Here is a 23,694-nt window from a genome sequence, read left to right as displayed (position 1 = left end):
GGGTGACAAGTGTGGAGGCATTCCCTTAATATTTCCTGAAGGCAGCAACCCATGGTTCTGCAAGGCATTGGCCATAAATTGCAAGTTGTCATGTTTTTTGCATAGACATATGTCACGGTCAGAGGAAGAGGGGGTTACCACCCAAAAGGGTTTGAGACGGTAGAAGGAGGTGTATGACATGTGGCCAAGGTGGTTAGGGAGAAACTTCCTATGCAAGTTCCTCATTGTATCGTTAAGCAACTTCTGCATCCGTGTGACTGTTTGTTTGCGGCCGATCATCATTCGACTGATATCATCTCGAGGAAAAAAGGATGTAACTTTCTTTTTAATCTCAGTTCGACTGATGCACTTCCTCCCACAGTAGGTAAGATCCACAGGATACTTTGCTCTCTTCTTAGAGTAGCCAAAAACAGTCTTCTTCTTCTTGTACTTCTTCACTCTTTGTTTGTTTTTGCATTTTTCTTCTAATATCTTCAGTCAGGGATGTATGGTAAAGAAGAGCTCTTTTGATGGGTGAATTCACTTTTTGATGACCCAACAAAGCATTGATTGTTGCACATGGTGATTTGGATGCACATTCTTTCTTGGCCCTATGGAACCTCTTCTTATATTTCTCAATTTTAGTTTTCTATTTTGCCAGCTGTGCCTCCAATTTTTCGATGTGTTTTTTCAGTTTGCTCTTCAGACTCCTTTCAATGCTTTCCCCTTGACGCCGTTGCCTGAAACACAAAATATTTCTTAGGATTTTTAGTAAGATTTTAGGGAGTTAGTTATCAATATGTCATTTTATGGGGAAATAAATAATTGATAATTGTCCTTCAAATAAATCTAAACTTTCTAATAAATCCTATAGCTAAACTTCCATGTTCTAACCTGGAGGGCCCTGGCTCAGGCTGATTTTCAGGAGTTTCAGGAATTTGAGGAGAGTTGGGGGGTATCTCTGACTGTAGCAAAGCACTGACCCTGGCTTGCCTTTTTGCCTCCTTCCATTGCTTTCTATTTGTCCTCTTCTCTCTCTCACTGAGCTTATTAACACCCTTCTTCTTTCCAGTCTCTCTGTCTTTATTCCATTTGTCCCTATCTTTCTCAAGGTACTTTTTTTCTTCTGTCCGGGTCAGCATTACGACGTTCCCTATATCTCCTTGCTATCTCAGATCTACTTGGAAATTATCAAATTACCATCATCATCAAAAGGCCTGCTGATACCGATATCACCAAAAAAGTCCATATCGCTCACTCCTACTATGTATAGCAGCTACTGTTATAATATGTGTGTAATAACTGTTGTAATATGTGCAACATTATCAGAATGTGGCAAAAATGACGCACATGTCCTCTCTGTCATATACCATGTCCACCCAGTCATGGAAGTCTTGGTGACAGGGTGGACAATGACAGGGTGGACATTTTTGGCTAAAATTAGCATTTAATGAACACATGGTGGACCTTCAGTTAGCAAAGTGATTCATTGTTGAAGGTGACTTTGTACTGTTTAAAAAAAATATTTTGGATTTCTGAAAAGCACTTTATAGTGATATTGATCCTTTTACGAAATAAAACAATTCACGAAACAGCAAAAAATGAAAAAGCAATTTTTTTTAATTTTTTTTATCTTTTAAGAAATGTTTGAACTGGGTGTTGAAATTCAGCATATAACTACTGCTAGAAAAAACTGCATTAAATGTATGACTCTAAACCTTATTGTTACTGATTTCAACCCCTTATGACACCTAGTCCCGTTTAAAAGGGTACACTACAGCACAAACAAATCAGTGCTTGTTATGTTGTTACACTCTGAGTTTCAAACAATTAACTATCATGTTTATCAATAAGCAACAATGCGTAAGATAAAATCTGGCTTTCTGGATCTAGCGTAGCCTAAACAACGAAGGCTAAGCACGTAGAATGTACCAGTTCCTACCTGTTGCACCTGTGTGAACACAAAATCCATTTGACTGTGTATGAGAAAACATGCCATGAGAAACTACCATGAAGGACAGTTAAATTGCTGTAAAAAAATGTTTTACACTATCTATCATCTTTTGAGTGGGGGATCAGAATGGAAATATTCCACAAATGAGATTGGCTCATTCCAACCAATCATAGCTTGCTTTTTCTATTTCTTTTTTTTTTTTTTTATTATTTGCTGTAAATGTCAATAATGCATTTCTCGTGCAACCAATGCAAATATACATATGCTGTATATATTATGCAGTATGTGGGCAAAACTCACAGGTGGAATGCAGCCAGATTCGGGCCAAAATCATTTTGCTATCTTGTTATGGCTGAAATGGCATTAAATGGCTTATAGCATTTCACATTTGCAAGTCGCTGTGAATAGAAGCATCTGCTAAATGAATAATTGCAAAAACTTCCTGAGAATGAGATTCGAATGCGCCTTAAAGGGTTTCTGTCAAGGGAAATTAATTTAATAGCGACTTTTAAGACATTATTTGCTATTTCAAATATTATGATGATCTACATCATATTAAACTTTATAATTTTGATGTACAAATTGTATTTATTCGCAAATGTAGAACTTATTTAATCTTCCCTGATAGCACACATACATCACCCAGACGTCTGATGGTGTGTTTACATCTGGAAGACGAATTTTCTATTTTTTTTTTTATGTTGTTCGCTCATCTGCAATACGTCTATAAGATAAGATATGTCAATAAGTATGTCTCGGATGTCAGTTAGACATTCAGCAGATGTCTTTGAGACGTTTCTGATTTAGACTGTTTGTAAATCTGAACTTTAAGATGTTTAGCAGATGCTAATTAGATTGTGATGCTTTCCAGATCTAAAACAGAGATGTACGTGTGCTAGGGTGGATTAGGGTAATGTGGGACACTGACTAATGTGGGACACCTAAGCTCCAGTGCATTTATCTCTTCTTTTACAACATTAAAGTGAACATGATTAGTGTTGAATCCAAGCAGGGGTGTCAAGTGATTGAAATCACGTGACTTTGCAGAAGTGATGTCATAAATGTGGGCGGGAAAATCGTCAAACAGGAAGTACCCCTTGTGAAGTCCACTCAAAGGTCAATGACATAGGATTTAGACAAAATGAATGTTAAGGATATAAATCTGTTATAAATAAAACAATGTTCTAAATTGTTATCAAATTAGGTTTGTGATGTATTTGTACATAAAATGATGGAATAAAATTGGGAAAATGTGTTAAAATATTTTCTATTTGAGGCAATCTTTTTTCGTCCCACTTTAGAAAAGGTTGTTTTAAAAGTGGGACAGCATGTTTTGACTAATGTGGGACAGTCATATATACTACGTTATTCAATTGAGAAAATATGCATTACGAAAGTTAAATGCCCTACATGTATTTCTGTTCATTTTTTGGGCTTATAATGCAGCAATATTATTTGTTTTAAGATCAGGATTCAAAACCTTGTCATGATTTGCCAGCTAGCTAGCTTACGGTTTAGCTAACCAACTACCTAGCGCTAAGTCAAAGAAACATCAAATAACACAGACATCAAATAAAACATGGCACATTTTTTTCATTCCGTGCATAGAACAAATTAATTTTCTTATCCATCTATAAATTGATTCCTAAATGCAATGTATTACAGATTATAATGGAGTCCCAATGGGAATTGTCTTCTGATTTAATAAGAGAACATCTTGGGGAATTCATAATGATATAAGGTGTTGATATATTGTTTTGGCTTCATATGGAAATATGGTATACAATTCAGAATTGCAAAAAGTGTCCCACATTACCCTAATTCACCCTATCTGGGATATGGGGCTTTTTGTAACAAGTTTGTCTTTTAAATACAGTCTCTTAAATTAAAGGAATATTCCAGGTTCAATACCAGTTAAACGCAGGGCCAGAGTGGCAATCGGGAAGATCGGGAGAATTCCCTTCACTTGACAGCGCGGGAAGGATCACGGAAGATCCATCGAGAACAGATAGGCTACTAATAGCTGAATGGATGAACGGGCTTCAGGTACAAGCTCATCACAAGTTTAATACTGACTGCAGTCTCACTATCTCAGTTAATTAATCTCTGAAATCCTCTTCCCTAGCAGTGCAGAATGATAATAGCAAAATTATTTTTTGTCACAAAATAACAGAATACTTAAAGTAAATGAATACAGATGCAACAGCACGACACGGTACGAAAATAATGGGACTTTACAGCTCTCAAAAGATTAAACTCAACGAAACAAACTGCACAGAGTGCCTTCAATGTTGAACAATGCGATAAAACCCTCTTAAAGAGACAGTAACCATTTTGCCTTTGTCATGAACATGTACATTCCAAGTAAAAGAAAAGTACAACTGTGTTATTTTTAGGCTTTTATTTCACTCTTATCACTGTAAAATGGCACGTTTTGAATGGCATGTAAAAATGTAAAAACAATCACTCAAACTTAATTGTTTCACTGGATCTGTTGCTATTTTAATTATCTAAAATACAAAGCACTGACCATTTAAAGTGTGAGCCTGCACATCTTGAAAGAGTTATAAACATTTACAGTTCTATAGTGTTATTATGTGTCTTGATAGTCTTTAAAATAAACTTAGTTTACCCAAAAATGAAATTTCTCTCATCATTTACTCACCCTCATGCCATCCCAGATGTGTATGACTTTCTGTCTTCTGCTGAACAGAAATGAAGCTTTTTAGAAGAATTTCTCAGTTCTGTTGGTCCTTTCAATGCAAGTGAATGGTGATCAAAAATCACATAAATGCAGCATAAAAGTAATCCATACAACTCCAGTGGTTTAATCCATGTCTTCAGAAGCGATATGATAGGTGTGAGTGAGAAACAGATCAATATTTAAATTTTTTTTTTTTTTTTTTTTTTTTACTATAAATTCTCCTCCCTGCCCAGTAGGGGGCGATATGCTTATGTAAATCACCAAAAACAGAATAAGAACTCTTAAGAGAGAACAGTGCTTATGAAAGTGAAAGTGGAGATTTATAGTAAAAAAATGACTTAATTATTGATCTGTTTCTCACTGCTTCTCATTTACTTGCATTGAATGGACCAACAGTTCTTCTAAACATCTTCATTCATGTTCTGCAGAAGAAAGTCATTCACATCTGGGATGGCATGAGGGTGAGGAAATGATCAAATATCCCTTTAACATTCACTTATTTTTACAACACATACAATGATGTCTTATGACAAAGTGAAAATCTTAGTGAATGCCGTATGTGGTATAATGACATGGAGAGCTTAAATAATTTTCAAGTAATTACATATATTGCATATTTTTGCTGTGATCTTGTTTTATTGTTATCATCTTCACCTCCAACCCCCCTTTTGGGTGTGGGCTGACTTGGAAATGACATCCGGGGCTGAATATGAATCCCACTCCGGCCCTAGTTAACGTAATGTTGATTACCACAAATATATATATATATATATATATATATATATATATATATATATATATATATATATATATATATATATATATATATATAAATCATGTTTATAACCATCATGTTTATAACCACACACACACACACACACACACACACATACAAATAATGTTAATTACCACAAAAAAATAATTTTGACTCGTCCCTCCTTAAAAAATAAATAAATAAACAAAGGTGGAAAGAAAGAAAGAAAGAAAGAAAGAAAACTCATGTAGCCTATCTGAGCTATAATCATCATATTTGCAGTTGTTTTAGGGATTTCTATGGGTTTTTTTTTTTTTTTTTTTTTTTTTGTGGTAATCAACGTTGTGCTGTCGCTGTCGATTGAGCTTAATTTAAAAAAAAAACAAAACACTTAAACGGCTTAGAAAATATTTTCCAAAATAGTATTACTGTAAAGCTAACATGGAAAGGTAATAATATTCTTCAAGCTTGTTTTCATTATTTTCACTCGATATTATGAGCATTTGCCTGCAATAGGCGTCGCAATGTGAGTTACCCCGGAAAGAGGTCATCCTGTCGCAAGCGGCTAGTAAGGGACCGTGGAGAAAGTGCAATTTTTTTTTTTTTTATTTTTTTTTGTAATAGCTTGGTGTTCTGCATGTCCAATATAAACCTTCTTTTTGTAATAGCTTTTTTGTTAAAGGACATAGAGACACGAAACCAACGTCATTCGATAGAGGAGGACAGTGTGTAACTTTCACAACCATTCGTTTTACCCCTAGTGGTTTAATAGGGAACTGCACGCCCACAATTAACATTCTTTTTGTAATAGCTTTTTTGTTGAAAAACACAGAGGCATGAAACCAAAGTCATTCAATAGAGTAGGACAGTGCGCAACTTTCACAACCATTTGTTTTACCCCTAGTGGTTGATTAGGGAACTGCACGCCCAAAATTAACATTCTTTTTTGTAATAGCTTTCTTGTTGAAGGACATAGAGACACAAAACCAAAGTCATTCAATAGAGAAGGACAGTGCGCAACTTTCAAAACCATTCGTTTTACCCCTAGTGGTTGAATAGGGAACTGCATGTCCAAAATCACCTTTCTTTTTGTAATAGCTTTTTTGTTGAAAAACATAGAGGCACGAAATCAGTGTCATGACCCTGTCCATTCTGAGTCAGACAGTGAGTAGGAAGAAGAGGATGAGATTGACCCTCAGTCAGCCCCAGGACCAGCCCGTCAGCAGCCAGGACCAGCCTGTCTACAACAAGCTCATCAGCAGCCTGCTGGAGCAGGAATATGGATGGTGAAATTGAATGGTTATAAGGATGCAACCAGGGCAGACGCGGATGGCGGTTACTTGTGTGCAGGACATAAAGTCTTCTTTTGAAGTTTTCATCCCAAACACCATATAGAAAATCTTTTGGACTGCACTAACTTTGAGACAAGTCGTGTTTTTGGAGAGAGTTGGAAGGAGATGAATGACATTGGTTTCGTGCCTCTAACTCCTTCACCACAATAGCTATTACAAAAAGAAAGGTGATTTTGGACATGCAGTTCCCCTATTCAACCACTAGGGGTAAAACGAATGGTTGTGAAAGTTGCACACTGTCCTCCTCTATTGAATGACATTGGTATCTCTATCTCTTCAACAACAAAGCTATTACAAAAAGAAAGGTGATTTTAGGCATGCAGTTCCCTATTCAACCACTAGGGGTAAAACGAATGGTTGTGAAAGTTGTGCACTGTCCTGCTCTATTGAATGACATGGGTATCGTGTCTCAATGTCCTTCAGCAAAATATGCTATTACAAAAAGAATGTTAATTTTGGGCGTGCAGTTCCCTAATCAACCACTAGGGGTAAAACGAATGGTTGTGAAAATTACGCACTGTCCTACTCTATTGATTGAGGTTCGTTTTGCATCTCTATCTCCTTCAATAAAAAAGCTATTACAAAAAAAGGTTCATTTTGGGCATGCAGTTCCCTATTAAACTACTAGGAGTATAACGAATGGTTGTGAAAGTTGCACACTGTCCTCCTCTATTGAATGACATTGGTATCTCTATCTCCTTCAACAACAAAGCTATTACAAAAAGAAAGGTGATTTTGGACATGTAGTTCCCTATTCAACCACTAGGGGTAAAACGAATGTCTGTGAAAGTTGCGCAATGTCCTCCTCTATTGAATGACGTATGTTTTGTGTCTCTATGTCCTTTAACAAAAAAGCTATTACAAAAAAATATTGGACATGCAGTTCACACACCAAGCTATCACAAAAAAAAAAAAAAAAAAAAAAAAAAAAAACACACAAAAAAACAACAACAACAACAAATTGCACTTTCTCCACGGTCCCTTACTTGCCGCTGCTACAGGAGGACTTCTTCACGGGGTAACTCACATTGCGACGGCTTTTGCAGGCAAATGCTCATAATACCGAGTGATGAAAACAAGCTTGAAGAATATTATTAGCTTTCAATGTTTTACAGTAATACTATTTTGAAAAATATTTTCTAAGCCGTTTAAGAGCTATCGCCGTTTATCGCTGAATGTGTCTGGAATATCAAAAACAAAACTAACTTAACCTCGCTGAGCCGTTGTCGTTGGTGTCAAATGACAGTAGTAAAGATGAAGCAATTCCCAAACATTCCAGAAACGGCTCACTCTCCATGAACAGACAAAAACCTCTCTAGAAACAGATCTGGGAAAGTTCAAAGGTGTAAACCTCCGTTTAGTGGAACAAGTAAACAAGTTTCTTGCATTTGTTGTGCGCTGCTGTTTGCTAAAGAAGTCCCATGTGTCTCTATTTATTTAATTACCACATTATCACAAATACAAAACGTCTTATTATCAATGCATGTCATGCCGATAATGTATTTTTTCTTTTTTTTTTTTTTGCAGAAATGTTCCTGTACATTTTTGGCCTCATAGTCCTGCTTTATGTGTACCGGTGGTTCAGAGAATTGGAAAGAGTTCCCAACAAAATAGAGAAGTTTGTGTACATCACAGGTTGTGATACAGGCTTTGGGAATCTCCTGGTCAGACACCTGGATGTAAAGGGTTTCCGTGTCATCGCTGGCTGTTACTCGGAGAAGGGAGAGGATGAGCTGAAGAAAAACTGCAGTGACAAACTCACAACATTGCATTTGGATGTGACTGATAATGACAGCATAAACAAAGCCAGTGACACCATTAAAACCCTGGTGGGACAGAGGGGTAAGACTACAGGAGTACAATGACATATGGCTCTTTGCTGACCTTTACTTTGTACCTACCGTATTAGTTCAGTAGTGGTTGTAAATTTTCAGAAAATTATTACAAGATGTAAATGATCTAGTATTATCTTAAACTCAAAAGTTTGAGTTAGGTCTTGTCATGTGTAGTAGCATAACATAAAATCAAGGATGCACCAGTTACTTATTTTAAGAATCCATATCTAATCCAAAAGGTGTCAGTATAACACAAAATAATATGACTATTAATTCCAGAGTGGCACTTTAGTAAGGCCTATTCTGATAGGGTCGTGGACAGCAAGGAAAAACAATGCTACATGCAAATAATTAAATGCAATTAACCAAATAATGGTGCATAGTTAGGACAGCAAAATAAATATGCTCATATCAGCTTTTAAAAGGGAAAGCATTTCCTATATCTTTTGTTGCGTCTAATCAAACTTGTTATTTTGCTGCAAATTCATCTGTCACTTTACCGTGGTAAAACTAGCTAAATTAGGTTGGTGCCAACATGGACAGGTTGTATGATATCATCCTCAAAAACCATAAACAATCATTTACAAGGTGAAAGGAAATACCGTCCAGACTACATGGTAATGCAAAATGTAAATTTTTTTATGATACACAATTATAGTAAAGTGTTGGGGCATTGCTAGATGTCCATCGTAAAATGCGGGTCCTGTGGCAAAACCAGCCCTGCATATTTGCGTATCTCCTTTACATAGCTTCCTCTTACCAATGCCTTGTATTTGTTAATCTTTGCATGCAGAAAATGCATAGAAAAATGCTAGAAATGTGCAAGTATGGTGAAAGATAACAAGTTTAAAGGAATATTCCGGGTTCAAAACAAGTTCAGCTTAATCGACAACATTGTTGATTTCCACAAAAAGTAATTTCGACTCGTCCCTCCTTTTCTTAAAAACAAACAAACAAACTAAGAATTGAAGTTTTAGTGAGGGACTGACAATAGAAGTGAATGGGGCCAATTTTTGGAGGGTTTAAAGGCGGAAATGAGAAGCTTATCGTTTTAAAAAAGCACTTACATTAATTCTTCTGTTAAAACTTGTGTATTATTTGAGCTGTAAAGTTGGTTAAATCATCATTTTTACAGTTTTAATATTTACAGATTGGCCCCATTCGCTTCCATTCCAACCCAGAATATTCCTTTTAAAAGGATAGTTCACCCCAAAATGAAAATGTAGTCACCATTTACTCATCCTCATGTTGTTCCAAACCTGTATGACTTTCTTCTGTGGAACACAAAAGGAGATGTTTGCCTTTGCCTCAAAAAATGTAACGTTCAAGTCACAAAGTATGATGAAGTATGATAGAATTTTCATATTTTTAGTCGAACTGTCCCTTTAATTTATGTGTTTCCAGGACTGTGGGCCGTGGTTAACAACGCTGGTGTATCTCTTCCAACTGCTCCCAATGACTGGCTGGTTATTGAGGACTTCAGACACATTTTAGATGTCAACCTGATCGGTGTTATTGCCGTAACTCTGAGTGTCTTACCTCTTATTAAGAAAGCCAAAGGCAGAGTGGTCAATATGGCCAGTGTTTGTGGAAGGATTAGTGTCTCTGGGGGAGCATACTGCATATCTAAATATGGAGTAGAGGCGTTCAATGACAGTCTAAGGTAAGATATTGAGAGGAATGTCACTACTATTACCATCTTTTAAAGGGATAGTTGAAAAAAGGGATAGTTGATACATTTTTTATCTGTCTTTATCCACCTACATGTTGTTTCCAAACCCGTATGACTTCCGCATTGTTTTCACATCTATTTGTGAATCAAAACTGAAATGTTGTTGTTACTTTTCCCCCTTTGTTGTACAGGAGGAACATGGCAGAGTTTGGAGTTAAGGTTTTATGCATTGAACCTGGATTCTTCAAAACAAGCATGACTGACTACAGTGTCATACAAAGTAATATAGAGAAATTATGGGCAAAGTTGCCTGAAGATGTCAAGGATGAGTATGGCAGTGGCTACATAGACAGAAGTGAGTTGAAGTCTTCAGGTTAACCAGAAATGGGAAGGTTACACCTTTGCACACTCAAAGATCCTGCAAATGCTAGTTATAAAAGTTCATATAGAAAGGCAAAGTCTGTGAACAAAATAAAAAAAATAGTGCGAGTTGGAAGCCGGTTTCCTGATGTCCCTGTTATTGTTCTTTTAGTAAAGCAGATGATGATGGGGAAGTTTGAGAAGATGTTGGATACAGATCTGATGAAGGTGGTGAACTGCATGGAGCACGCTGTGGCTGCCGTCCATCCTCGTACTCGATATTCTCCAGGGTGGGATGCCAAGTTCTTCTGGTTGCCTCTCTCCTACATGCCAACCTTCATCTCTGACGCCTTTATTTTAAAAAATGCTGTTAAACCAAAAGTTTCAGTTCTGTAGTAAGCAAAAGTTCCCTATCAACTGTATGATTAAGGCACATTAAACATTATTTTGTATTTGTTTACTTTACAAAGCAATAAGCCATGAGACCACAGGCAAGGGGTGATCTCATGCACAACTCAAAAGTGAACGCACAGCTTATTTTTATGAAATGGTGGCAATAATGATATGATAAATATTTACCTTTATTATCAATAATAACAATTCTTCCGCCACACAATTAAGTTTATTAGCAAACTGCAGGCTGTTCACGGTTGCCAACCAACATTGCAACTTGGCACATGAACATAGAAACCAGTGTTGTCACAGATTTAAGATATGTGTGGCCAGATATTAAAATGCAGCTCAACCAGTCATATTTCAGAGTTGAAACCCCTTAACTGTAGTGAAATAACTGTAACACACTGACTGTTGTGGCTTATTGCTTTTAAAATATACTGTATATTACATCACTGTACTGTGGTATAAGACATAGATTTACCTAAACAAGTTTAATTTGTACTGTCATAGTACTGTCCAGACAAACAGGAATATCTGTTACTGATTTATCACTTACTTTTGGTTTGAAAGTGTACACATAAGGTCAAACATAAATAAGTGCTTGTTAAATTACATCTTTTAGTTTAAATATATATATATATATATATGATTCTGATTCTGTTAGAGCCAGTTGTTCTTTGTCTTTAAAGACTGTAGTGTACACCTTTGTATGAAATCTTCAGTTTTTTGTCAATTTCAAGCATTGTATAGCCTTCATTCCTCAAAACAATGATTGACTGATGAGTTTCTAGAGAAAGCTGTTTCTTTTTTGCCATTTTTGTCCTAATATTGACCTTAAGACATGCCAGTCTATTGCATACTGTGGCAACTCAAAAACAAACACAAAGACAATGTTAAGATACATTTAACGAACCAAATAGCTTTCAACTGTGTTTGATATAATGGCAAGTGATTTTCTAGTAGCAAGTTAGCATGATTACTCAAGGATAAGGTGTTGGAGTGATGGCTGCTGTCTAGATTTGATCAAAAATGACTTTTTTCAAATAGTGATGGTGCTGTTTTGACATCAGTAATGTCCTGACTATACTTTGTGATCAGTTGAATGCCACTTTGGTTAATTAAAGTACCAATTTCCTTCCAAAACATTCTGTACATTATTCCAAACTTTTGGCTGCTAGTGTATATATAATGTGTATAAATAAAATAATTCAAAATATATTATGGAAGACAAGTAAAACATTCATAAAACAATACAAAAAGTGACTTTAGAAGGTAATATATTGTTTATTTCCATAATATTGAACATAAGCCAATCATTGCCCTAATGTCCACAGTAATCCATTTTGCAGTTGAACTCATCAATCTGTCCGGGATAGATGTAGTGCAGATGTACTGGCTCACCTAAGTTAATGATATCAAATATCTATCACTATTACTATGAAAGTTCTTCATTACAAATATATTCCCCTAACTTAAGGCCTTTGGCCCCTGCAATAGGAGGGCTTGTTACCCCAAATACTATTCTTACTTTCACTTATTGGACAGTTATTGAATATTTTTTGATTTAATGACCTTGAACAAAACTGAAAATGACATTTCTGCCTTTAAAGGAATAGTTCACCTAAAAAATTCGAAAATTCACCATGAAAATTCTCTCATTTTTCACTCACTCTTATGCCATCCCAGATGTGTATGACAGTCATTCTTCAGCAGAACACAAATGAAGATTTTTAGAAGAACATAGAGCTCTGTCAGGTCATTATAATGCAAGTCCATGGGTGCCAGCCAAAAGTCACATTTAGGAAGCATAAAAGTAATCCACACGTCTCCAGTCATTGATCCAGATCAATGAATGTCTTCTGAAGAGAATCGTTTCGTTTATGTAAGAAACAAATTGATACTTAAAATGTTTTAACTTCAAATCGGCGCTTTCATCCAGGGCTCTGATGCAGTTTGAAATGGCCGAACTCTCACATGACGTTCATTCTTCTGTTGTAAATAAGAGCCGCTTTCGAATTCTCGCGTGAACTTGCCGACGCGCTTACTTCATGCTCCGCATCAGTTGCTGGCAGGAAGTGGTTTTTTTTTGTTTTTTTGGGGGATTTTTCCCCTTTTTCTCCCAATTTGGATTGCCCAATTCCCAATGCGCTCTAAGTCCTCGTGGTCGCATAGTGATTCGCCTCAGTCTGGGTGGTGGAGAACAAATCCCAGTTGCCTCCGCCTCTGAGACATTCAACCCGCGCATCTTATCACGTGGCTTGTTGAGCGCGTTGCCACGGAGACATAGCGCGTGTGGAGGCTTCACGCCATCCACCACGGCAACCACGCTCAATTCACCATGCACCCCACCGAGAACAAACCACATTATAGCGACCACGAGGAGGTTACCCCATGTGACTCTACCCTCCCTAGCAACCAGGCCAATTTGGTTGCTTAGGAGACCTGGCTGGAGTCACAGGAAGTGCTTTTTAAAAGTTAATAAAGTTTTAATTATCGATTTATTTTTTACACAAACGTATCGACATGCTTCAGAAGACATTCATTGATCGACTGAAGTCATGTGGATTACTTTTATGCTGCCTAAATTTGACTTTTGGACCGTCAAAGTGCTGACACCCATGTACTTGCATTATAAGGACCTGACAGAGCTCTATGTTCTTCTAAAAATCTTCATTTGTGTTCTGCTGAAAAAAAGACATACACATCTGGGATGGCATCAGGGTAAGTGAATAATGAGAGAATTTTCATTTTTGGGTGAACTATTCCTTTAAACCCTCCAAAAATTGGCCCATTCACTTTCACTGTAACCTCGATTTTTGTTTATTTTAGAGAAAAGGAGACGAGTCGATTTATTATTTATTTATATTGGTAATCAACATTATTGCCAGAAATGCTGTGGATTGAGCTTAATTTGTATTGAAACCGGAATATTTGTCTTAGAACGACCCTGAAATCAAATGCAAATTTAGCGCTCTAGCATTATAGCATTACTTCGATGTACCTACAATTGTATGTCACCTGTTACTTTTCTCAGCGCTGATGAGAATTCCACCAATCACAGTCGTCTGTTTGCAGGCTCGAGCGAATTATTTTATCGTTTCTTCAGAGACTGATTTGACGGATTTGTATATATATAAGGTATCAGTCCTTGCTATTAATATATTTAAACGATCATTACTTTTAGTGGATGAATCCATTTGTCTCCAATGACTAGATTTGATTCAATGGCGAATTATCTTTGCTTATATGCACCGCCCCCTTCAGGAATAACTGGGAACAATTGTTACATAATATAAACTTCATTTCCAGTTTTGGTGGCGTCAGATGCTGCAGTCGCAAAGAAGAGAAAGTACAGTTCCTTAAAAAAATAATCTTAAACGATCTCAGTCTCTAGAAACGGACAGAGATATCAGAAAGATAAAGATCCGAGGAGACGGTGAATATGCGATTTTTATAGACTGTTTGGTCTGCAATAAGTTCAGAAAAGTCTTGTTTTTTGTTGTCGGCTGCTTATTTTACAATGATTTTTGACAGGACACTTTGAAAGCACATTGTCTTAGACTTGCATTTTAATGGTGCAGCAATTGTGTTGGTTTATTTACATTTTTTGTTATATATGCACATGTAGTATTGTGTAAAAGAGCTTTCACTGTTTTACACGCACATATATTTCGCAATCACACTAGATAGAGCTAAAAGTAAGAGAAATTATGCAATATTATTTTACAATATATATATATATTTGAGTAAATCTCAAGAATGTAAGGCAAACCCCGCTCTTATTAATCTTTATCCACTTTTAATATATCTTAATGTTGTCTTGCTTTTCCACAAATGCTTCATAATGTGTACATTTGATAGTTAATAATTCACTATGTACTTTTATAACTGGAGCTTTGACCATGTATCTCTCATATCTTCATTTTGTTGATCTGGGGGATTTGCATGAATGTTAACTGATTGTTAATTCTTATGATAACAAATTAGCATGGTTTTCCATTTCTTTTGCAGAAATGTTCCTGTACATTTTTGGCCTCATAGTCCTGCTTTATGTGTACCGGTGGTTCAGAGAATTGGAAAGAGTTCCCAACAAAATAGAGAAGTTTGTGTACATCACAGGTTGTGATACAGGCTTTGGGAATCTCCTGGCCAGACACCTGGATGTAAAGGGTTTCCGTGTCATCGCTGGCTGTTACACGGAGAAGGGAGAGGATGAGCTGAAGAAAAACTGCAGTGACAAACTCACAACATTGCATTTGGATGTGACTGATAATGACAGCATAAACAAAGCCAGTGACACCATTAAAACCCTGGTGGGACAGAGGGGTAAGACCACAGGAGAGGAATTACATTCTTAAATCTTGGACATCTTTATTTTATAGAGTTGTGGTTTCATGCATTCAGAAATGTATCATAAGTTGGGTTGTCTGCCATGCAGAATTGAATTGAGAATGCCTGTAATATTCCAAATCAAAATGTTATGCAGAATTGCAATTTAAATTCAAATTTAGGGAAGAAAAGAATTAAAATACAATGTATTTCAAAGTCATTTTTAATAATACATTTAACATTTCAGGATGAATTACCTATAAACATGTTATCATACACAAAACGTGGGGTATTTTTTTTATTGTATTTTTTTTAGAAATATTAGATAATAATAATTATCAAAGTTTGAAATGCCACTTATTGAAATGTGTATTTAATTAATACATTTATTACTATATTTAACATACTACATTTTATTTTATGGACTATTTTATGGTTTACTCGTAGTATCAATAATCAATAGATTCAAAATGCCAATTTTTTTTATGTTATCTCAAAATGTTTTGGACATTATGGCTAAATCAAAGTCATTTTTGATGGCTGAACGTAGTTTAGAGAAATACGTCCATCAGGGAATAAATAGGCATAAATAGTCAAAATGTATAAAAGTAATCATTTGTTTTGATCCAAAGCTATTTCTTTGAATTGCAATTCAGTAAATTCCTCATCTTGTCATTCCAATTCAATTCCAATTTAACATCCTGTGAGGTTTGGCTTATTCAATTCAAATTCCAACTCATTATATTAAAGGGAGCGAATTCTTAAATTCTGAATTTAGCTAATTCCTGGTTGTTATATGTTATTGACAGTAGTATTGTCCAACTTAAACGATGTGATGTATCTTGTAATATGGTTAGTTACCTTCCTGTTACCAAACCCTTGTATTTGGCATGTGTGTGCTTGCGAAAGTGTGTTGGTAATAGAAAACCGTTTTTAATGTTAAATATTAAATGTATGTGTTCCCAGGTCTGTGGGCTGTGGTTAACAATGCTGGTGTCTCTATCCCATCTGCTCCCAATGACTGGCTGGTTATTGAGGACTTCAAACGCATGATAGACGTAAACTTGATTGGGGTTATTGCTGTCACTCTGAGTGTCTTACCTCTCATAAAGAAAGCCAAAGGCAGAGTGGTCAATGTGGCCAGTATATTTGGAAGGATTAGTACACTTGGCGGGGCGTACTGCATAACGAAGTATGGAGTAGAGGCGTTCAATGACAGTCTAAGGTAAGACATTGAGTGGTAACCACTAAATGAACAAAAATGTAGGTTAATATGAATTAAAATATTGGATTGTTGGGTGTTTTATTATTAGGCGTGTCCAAGCTTCAAAGCCGCCATTGTAAAACATACTTCTTTGAACTTCTAGCCAGCTGGTCTGATTCACACTCAATTTAATGTGAATCAAGTAGAAATTTGCCAAGCAAAGTTATCAAAAGAAATTAGATTCATCCAAACTTTTCTCAGATACAAGCCAATGACATTTTTGGGTGCAGTACAGATCGACATATTGTCCTAAAGGGTCTGAGTGTAAAGTCTAAAGTTAACAGAACTTGATGACAGGACATTATAAGGTTGCACACCAAATTGTATCAAATTCTGACTATAGGGGGCATTACAACCAAAACACCAATATTAGTTTGCAACTGACTGATTAAAGGAATAGTTTACCCAAAAATGGAAATTATCTCATCATCTACTCACCCTCATGCCATCCCAGATATGTATGACTTTCTTTCATCTCCAGAACACAAACAAAGATTTTTAGAAGAATATCTCCGCTTTGTAGCTCCATACAATGCAAGTGAATGGTGACCAGGCCTTTGAAACGCCAAAAAGCACACAAAGGCCATATAAAAGTAATCTGTAAGACTCCACTGGTTAAATCCATATCTTCAGAAGCAATATGGAAGATGTGGGTGAGAAACAGATCAATATTTAAGTCCTTTTTTTATTAAAAATCATCAATTTCACATTATTTCACATTTTAAAGGTGAAAGTGTAGATTTATAGTAAAAAAAGCACTTAAATATTGATCTGTTTCTCCCTGAAAGTGATTGCATCGCTTCAGAAGACATATATTAAACCACTGGAGTCATATGGATTACTTTTATGCTGCCTTTATGTGATTTTTGGAGCTTCAAAGTTCTGGTCACCATTCACTTGATTGAATGCACCAACAGAGCTGAGATATTTTTCTAAAAATCTTCATTTGTGTCCAGCAGAAGAAGGAAAGTCATACACATCTGGGATGGCATGAGGGTGAGTAAATGATGAGAGCATTTTCATTTTTGGGTGAACTTTCCCTTTCAGTTGCAATTTGGCATGCTTATTCTTTGATGTTAGCATATCCTGAAAATAACAGTTGGACATACCAAATTGAATCAATTTCTGGAAATAGGGGGCACTATAATTTAAGAAAATCTTCAAACCTTTGCAATTGTGATTTTACCACAACAAAACTATGCACAACATCCACAGGATCTATTCTTCAAAACTGGCAACTGTGGTTATTTTTTCTACTTGTCCAACCCTGATTATTGCTATATAATATTTTTGTCTTTGTTGTACAGGAGGAACATGGCACCATTTGGAGTTAAAGTTTTATGTATCGAACCTGGATTCTTCAAAACAAGTGTCACTGACTCCGTTATCATACAAAGTAATATAGAGGAATTATGGATGAAGGTGCCTCAGGATGTCAAGGATGAGTATGGCAGTGACTACATAGACAGAAGTGAGTTCAATTCATACAACCAGTTTTGCATCTAACAAGAAACAGCAAATAGAGGTCACACTTCCAAAGTGTTTGCATTACTGGTTATTACACAGATGCTATTTAGCCCGAGACTGAACACTGGTAATAAAATTAATAGGAGAAATCGGAACGCCCAGTATAGCAGATGTAAAAAAGAAAGTCCTGCCTAACAGGTAAAAAATCCAATCACCTTTAAGATACAGAAGTCACCTGTCATTGAACTCGAGAACGCGCATGCGCATTAGCTGGACCAGCCTTAAAAATAGTGTTTTTGATCTGAGCTAAAGAAGCACAATTTGTGATACCATTGTTGTCAGATTTAACTGCCGATTTGAAATATGTTCTTTGATTGTAATCATGACCAACCGTTTTGGAGATTTCAGTCTTTACCCATTCAAGTAGATAGGATTCGTGCGGTGGAGAAAGTATGATCATATCAGGTGAGAGCTGGAAGCCGGTTTCCTGATGTCCCTGTTATTGTTCTTTTAGTAAAGCAGATGATGGCGGAGAAGTTTGAGAAGATGTTGGATGCAGATCTGATGAAGGTGGTGAACTGCATGGAGCACGCTGTGGCTGCCGTCCATCCTCGTACTCGATATTCTCCAGGGTGGGATGCCAAGTTCTTTTGGTTGCCTCTCTCCTACATGCCAACCTTCATCTCTGATGCCTTTATTTTAAAAAATGCTGTTAAACCAAAAGTTTCAGTTCTGTAAGCAGAGACTTTTCCACAGTATGATTTAACCACATTTCAAACTGTAAACAAATATATATGGTCAAATAAAAACTTGATTATATATTTTAACAACAATAATAAAAATGATTAAAATCAATTTGAAAATGTTTTCTGTAACATTGTCGGGAGGTGTTTCATTACACCTAAAATATAATTTAGCCTATATGTTGTATAGGCAGCCATATGACCCTATAAGACACACAATGGGATCCAAAAGTCTTACAGTACTTGTGAAAATGCTTATTTTGAAACATGCATTTGTCATTACAAATAAAATAAATAAATAATAAAAAAAAACATTCCAATACAAAAAATACACTTTACAATAAGGTTCCATTCGTTAATATTAAAGGGATAGTTCACCCAAAAATGAAAATTCTCTCATCATTTACTCACCCTCATGCCATCCCAGATGTGTGACTTTCTTTCTTCTGCTTCATAGTGCATTAACTAATGTTAACATATACAACTTTTAATTTAAAAAAAATTATTACTATATGGTAAAGTTAACATTAACAAAGATTAATAAATGCTGTACAACTATTGTTCATTGTTAGTTCCTGTTAACTAACATAGTTAACTAATATTAACCAATTAAACCTTATTGTAAAGTGTTACAGAATATTTTACATTACATTTTTTTTTTTTTCAAAACATGTTAATGATCATCTTACCAGTATCATTCTATTCATCCTTGCTGTCCTTTAGCACACTTATATAAACCTGTGCTATTCATCCAGCACACTGTATGACATGCGAGATAAGAACTTGTCAAAAAGTAATATGTCAATGTTTATAAAACAGTGGAGTTTGACCTCCTTTTTTTTGTTATAGTGCCTTCCTTACAGGTGTAAAATAGCATGGTCACAAACATAGAGGTAAAAGGTAATGAAGGTTTAGAAGCTAAAATAGGCCATAGGGTTTATTACACAACCTGACATGTTTACTGAGCCTGTGGTGTTTCGGAAGAGACCTTTGACATGGCAGTCAGTTTGCGACCCCTCACAGCACAGTGGGATAAGGACAGGTGTGGTAGTCCGGGGTGCGAAAGTAAAAGATTCACACGTTTTCACAGGTGCATGTCTGAACAAGGAGTACTGAAGACTAAGTCATGGTATGTCAGTCAGTTCTCTAATTGAATGCATTGATCATGCCGTTCAAAAGTTTAGAGTCACTTACTCATTCTTTATCTATTTTTAAAAAAACAAAAAATGTTTACATTTTAGAATAATAGTAAAGTCATCACTTATGCAATAACATAAATGGAACTATGGGAATTATGTTGTGACTAAAAAATCCAAAATAAATCAAAACTGTGTTATATTTTAGCATCTTCAAAGTGGGCACACTTCACCTAGAATTTGCAGACATGTACTCATGACATTTTCTCAACCAACTTCTTGAGGTGTCACCCTGGGATGCTTTTTAAACAGTATTGAAGGAGTTCCCATCTATATGCTGGGCATTTATTGGCTGCTTTTCTTTATTATTTGGACAAAGTCATCAATTTCAAAAACTTTTTTTTTTTTAAATAAAATTTTAGTTTTGTAATTAAATAAATCAATATGTTGGCATGATTATATTTTTGTCTACAAAACTAATTTCAAACATTTAATCATACGCCTTCAGATCAAAAGGTTTTTAAGATCATGAGAAACATTTCAGGCAAGTGACCCCAAACTTTTGAACAGTAGTGTATATATATATTACAAAACAATACAATATTGAGATGTAAACTTCTGACTTCAACTGTACATATATATACAGTTGAAGTCAGAAGTTTACATACACCTTAGCCAAATACATTTAAACTCAGTTTTTCCACAATTCCTGACATTTAATCATAGAAAACATTCCCTGTCTTAGGTCAGTTAGGATCACTGCTTTATTTTAAGAATGTGAAATGTCAGAATAATAGTAGAGATAATTATTTATTTCAGCTTTTATTTCTTTCATCACATTCCCAGTGGATCAGATGTTTACATACACTGTGTTAGTATTTGGTAGCATCGCCTTTTATATTGTTTAACTTGGATCAAACATTTTGGGTAGCCTTCCACAAGCTTCTCACAATAAGTTGCTGGAATTGTGTCCCATTCCTCCAGACAGAACTGGTGTAACCGAGTCAGGTTTTTTGGCCTCCTTGCTCACACACGCTTTTTCAGTTCTGCCCACAAATGTTCTATCAGACTGAGGTCAGGGCTTTGTGATGGCCACTCCAATACCTCGACTTTGTTGTCCTTAAGCCATTTTGCCACAACTTTGGAGGTATGCTTGGGGTCACTGTCCATTTGGAAGACCCATTTGTGACCGAGCTTTAACTTCCTGGCTGATGTCTTGAGATGTTGCTTCAATATATCCACGTAATATTCCTTCCTCATGATGTCATCTATATTGTGAAGTGCACCAGTCCCTCCTGCAGCAAAGCACCCCCACAACATGATGCTGCCACCCCATGCTTCACGGTTGGGATGGTGTTCTTTGGCTTGCAAGCCTCACCCTTTTTCCTCCAAACATAACAATGGCCATTATGGTCAAACAGTTCATTTTTTGTTTCATTAGACCAAAAAGTACGATCTTTATCCCCATGTGCACTTGCAAACTGTAGTCTTCAAATTAAGTCTTTAAAACTCACCAAAACTTCCGTAGTGAATATAGTATTTTTCAGTTACCTTCTGCTCTAAGATTTTCTGTTTACTATGTATGGCTTGATTTTTGTCTTATCGGAGACATTCTGTTCTAGTAATATGTCAAGGATTGGTGCCTGACACACAACATGAAAACCACCTCAGAAATCTCTGTAAATAATACAATTATTAATATTAATGAATACATTATTTTAAATTGTAATTGCAGAGTTAAACCACCATAGACATTGAGGGGCATACATCACCCCCAATCTTCATATGTAATTTAGAAGTGTTTGACCAATATGTGTTTTTTAATTGCTGATTCTAAAAAGTGCACACAGTATTTATTTTTTTTTTTTTAAATGTTGTACAGGTCAATATAGCAGACGTCTTGGACTTACACTGACACCTAGGGGCCTGGATGCAGCACCATTCAAACGCAATGGTTTTCAGTCACAGATGCCATTGTAAAAATTCACTATTTACATGCAGCCATGATTAATTTTATCCATGAGTGAAAGTGTCCAATAACAGGGTGGTTGCTGAAATTAAAAGGGATAGTTCACCCAAAAATTCTCTCATCAATTACTCACCCTCATGCCATCTCAGATGTGTATGACTTTTTTCTTCTGCTGAACACAAAGGAAGATTTTAGAAGAATATTTCAGCTCTGTAGGTTCATACAATGCGATGTGAATGGTGGCCAGAACTTTGAAGGTTCAAAAAGCATATTAAGGCAGCATAAAAGTTATAAATAAGACACCAGTGGTTTAATCTATATCTTCAGAAGTGATATGATAGGTGTGGGTGAGAAACAAATTAATATTTAAGTACTTTTTATAACTATAAATCTCCACTTTCAAATTCTTCTTCTTTTGTTTTTGGCAATTCACATTGTTCATGCATATCACCACCTACTGGGCAGGGAGGAGAATTTATGCTAAAAAAGAACTTATATATTGATTTGTTTCTTACCCACACCTATCATATCACTTCAGAATACATGGATTAAACCACTGGAGTCGTATGAATTACTTTTATGCTTCAAAGAACTCGCCACCATTCACTTGCATTGTATGGACCTACAGAGCTGAGATATACTTAAAAAAACCATGTGTGTTCAGCAAAAGAAAGAAAGTCATACACATCTGGGATGGCATGAGAGTGAGTAATGATGAGAGAATTTTAATTTTTGGGTGAACTATCCCTTTAAGCAAGTAGTATTCGGCTGGTCATGTGATCCTTACATGGCAGCCCCCATGAGGGGACCCTGCTCCATGTAGAATAAAACAGCTTTTATAAAGTTACTGATATGACTGGAGTCTTCATCTAATGTGAGTGCTCATGTTTCTGAATTATTTTTTTCTTCTAGAGTAAAACTTTTTGTATTTTTTGTATTTTTATTTTTTTTATGAGAAATGAAATAACTGAGTGCACTTTTAAATTTGTACATTTGGTTCTACCGGTCCTGAAAATGTGGATACATTCTTGCATAATATAATAATCATTTTAGTTTCAAACTCCCATCTCCATCCATCCCACTGGTGTGCACCAGTAACCTGCTCTGCTCATGTTTATTGGCGGCTGACGCGTTCATCGCCTGCTGTCTGGTTCATCAGAGACTCGGCAAATCGACGGCATCGATAAGAAACACGTGCTGATGACGGGATGCGATAGCAGCTTCGGAGACCTCGTGGCGTGGCATCTCGACCGGAGGGGTTTCCGCGTAATCGCCGCGTGGCTTATGGAACCTGGTGCCTCCATACTGCGCGCGGCGGCCTCCCCCAGACTCTGCTCAATGTTACCGACAGCGAGAGCGCGCTGGAGTTCGTGCGTAACCAGACCGGCGAGAGAGGTGAGACGGACTGCTCGAGGGGGGATAGATAGGGTGCCAGCTCGAGTCAAGCACAGGGAAAGATAAAGTGGAGATACAGGCACTTTGACGACCACACAGCCCTCAGACCAACTCATAAATCTGCAGCTTTTGGACAAGCCCGCTTTTAGCTGAGCTGGAGGAGCATCTTCAACCAAATGCCATTCTCATACCAAAGCTGCATCATTCTGCACATCATCATTTATTAGAGAATAGCATAATCCCTCCATAATGCATCTGATTTGCTCATTTGCACTGAGTTGAATTGAATTGAATTATTGAACCTTTGAACTTTCCTTGTGTGCTTGCAGATGCATGGTCATGCAAAATGTGAAAATATTTGGGGAAACATTTTACAATAATAATC

General features: G+C 36.3%; 1 protein-coding gene and 1 pseudogene across 3 annotated transcripts; both read left to right on the top strand.

The window, feature by feature from the left end:
- The first annotated feature begins 237 nt into the window (after window positions 1–237).
- On the top strand, window positions 238–18,921 carry LOC127447242 (retinol dehydrogenase 7-like). 3 transcript variants are annotated; one of them, XM_051708961.1, is made up of 6 exons: window positions 238–364; window positions 3,825–3,979; window positions 15,018–15,332; window positions 16,302–16,560; window positions 17,907–18,070; window positions 18,581–18,921. In XM_051708961.1, the coding sequence occupies exons 2-6, from the start codon at window positions 3,961–3,963 to the stop codon at window positions 18,802–18,804; spliced, it is 981 nt and encodes a 326-aa protein (XP_051564921.1). In that variant the 5' UTR covers window positions 238–364; window positions 3,825–3,960; the 3' UTR covers window positions 18,805–18,921. The 3 variants fall into 3 exon arrangements, with proteins under 3 accessions (XP_051564921.1, XP_051564923.1, XP_051564922.1); XM_051708963.1 differs by lacking the exons at window positions 238–364; window positions 3,825–3,979 and adding an exon at window positions 7,797–8,112; XM_051708962.1 differs by lacking the exons at window positions 238–364; window positions 3,825–3,979 and adding an exon at window positions 14,280–14,442.
- An 842-nt stretch (window positions 18,922–19,763) lies between these two features.
- The window catches only part of LOC127447606 (retinol dehydrogenase 7-like), an 8,584-nt pseudogene continuing 4,653 nt past the window's right edge, over window positions 19,764–23,694 (top strand).

Source organism: Myxocyprinus asiaticus, chromosome 10, assembly GCF_019703515.2.
Source record: "Myxocyprinus asiaticus isolate MX2 ecotype Aquarium Trade chromosome 10, UBuf_Myxa_2, whole genome shotgun sequence".
NCBI lineage: Eukaryota > Metazoa > Chordata > Actinopteri > Cypriniformes > Catostomidae > Myxocyprinus > Myxocyprinus asiaticus.
The sequence above is the reverse complement of the archived record's forward strand: the minus strand, read 5'-3'. Positions and strand labels throughout refer to the sequence as shown.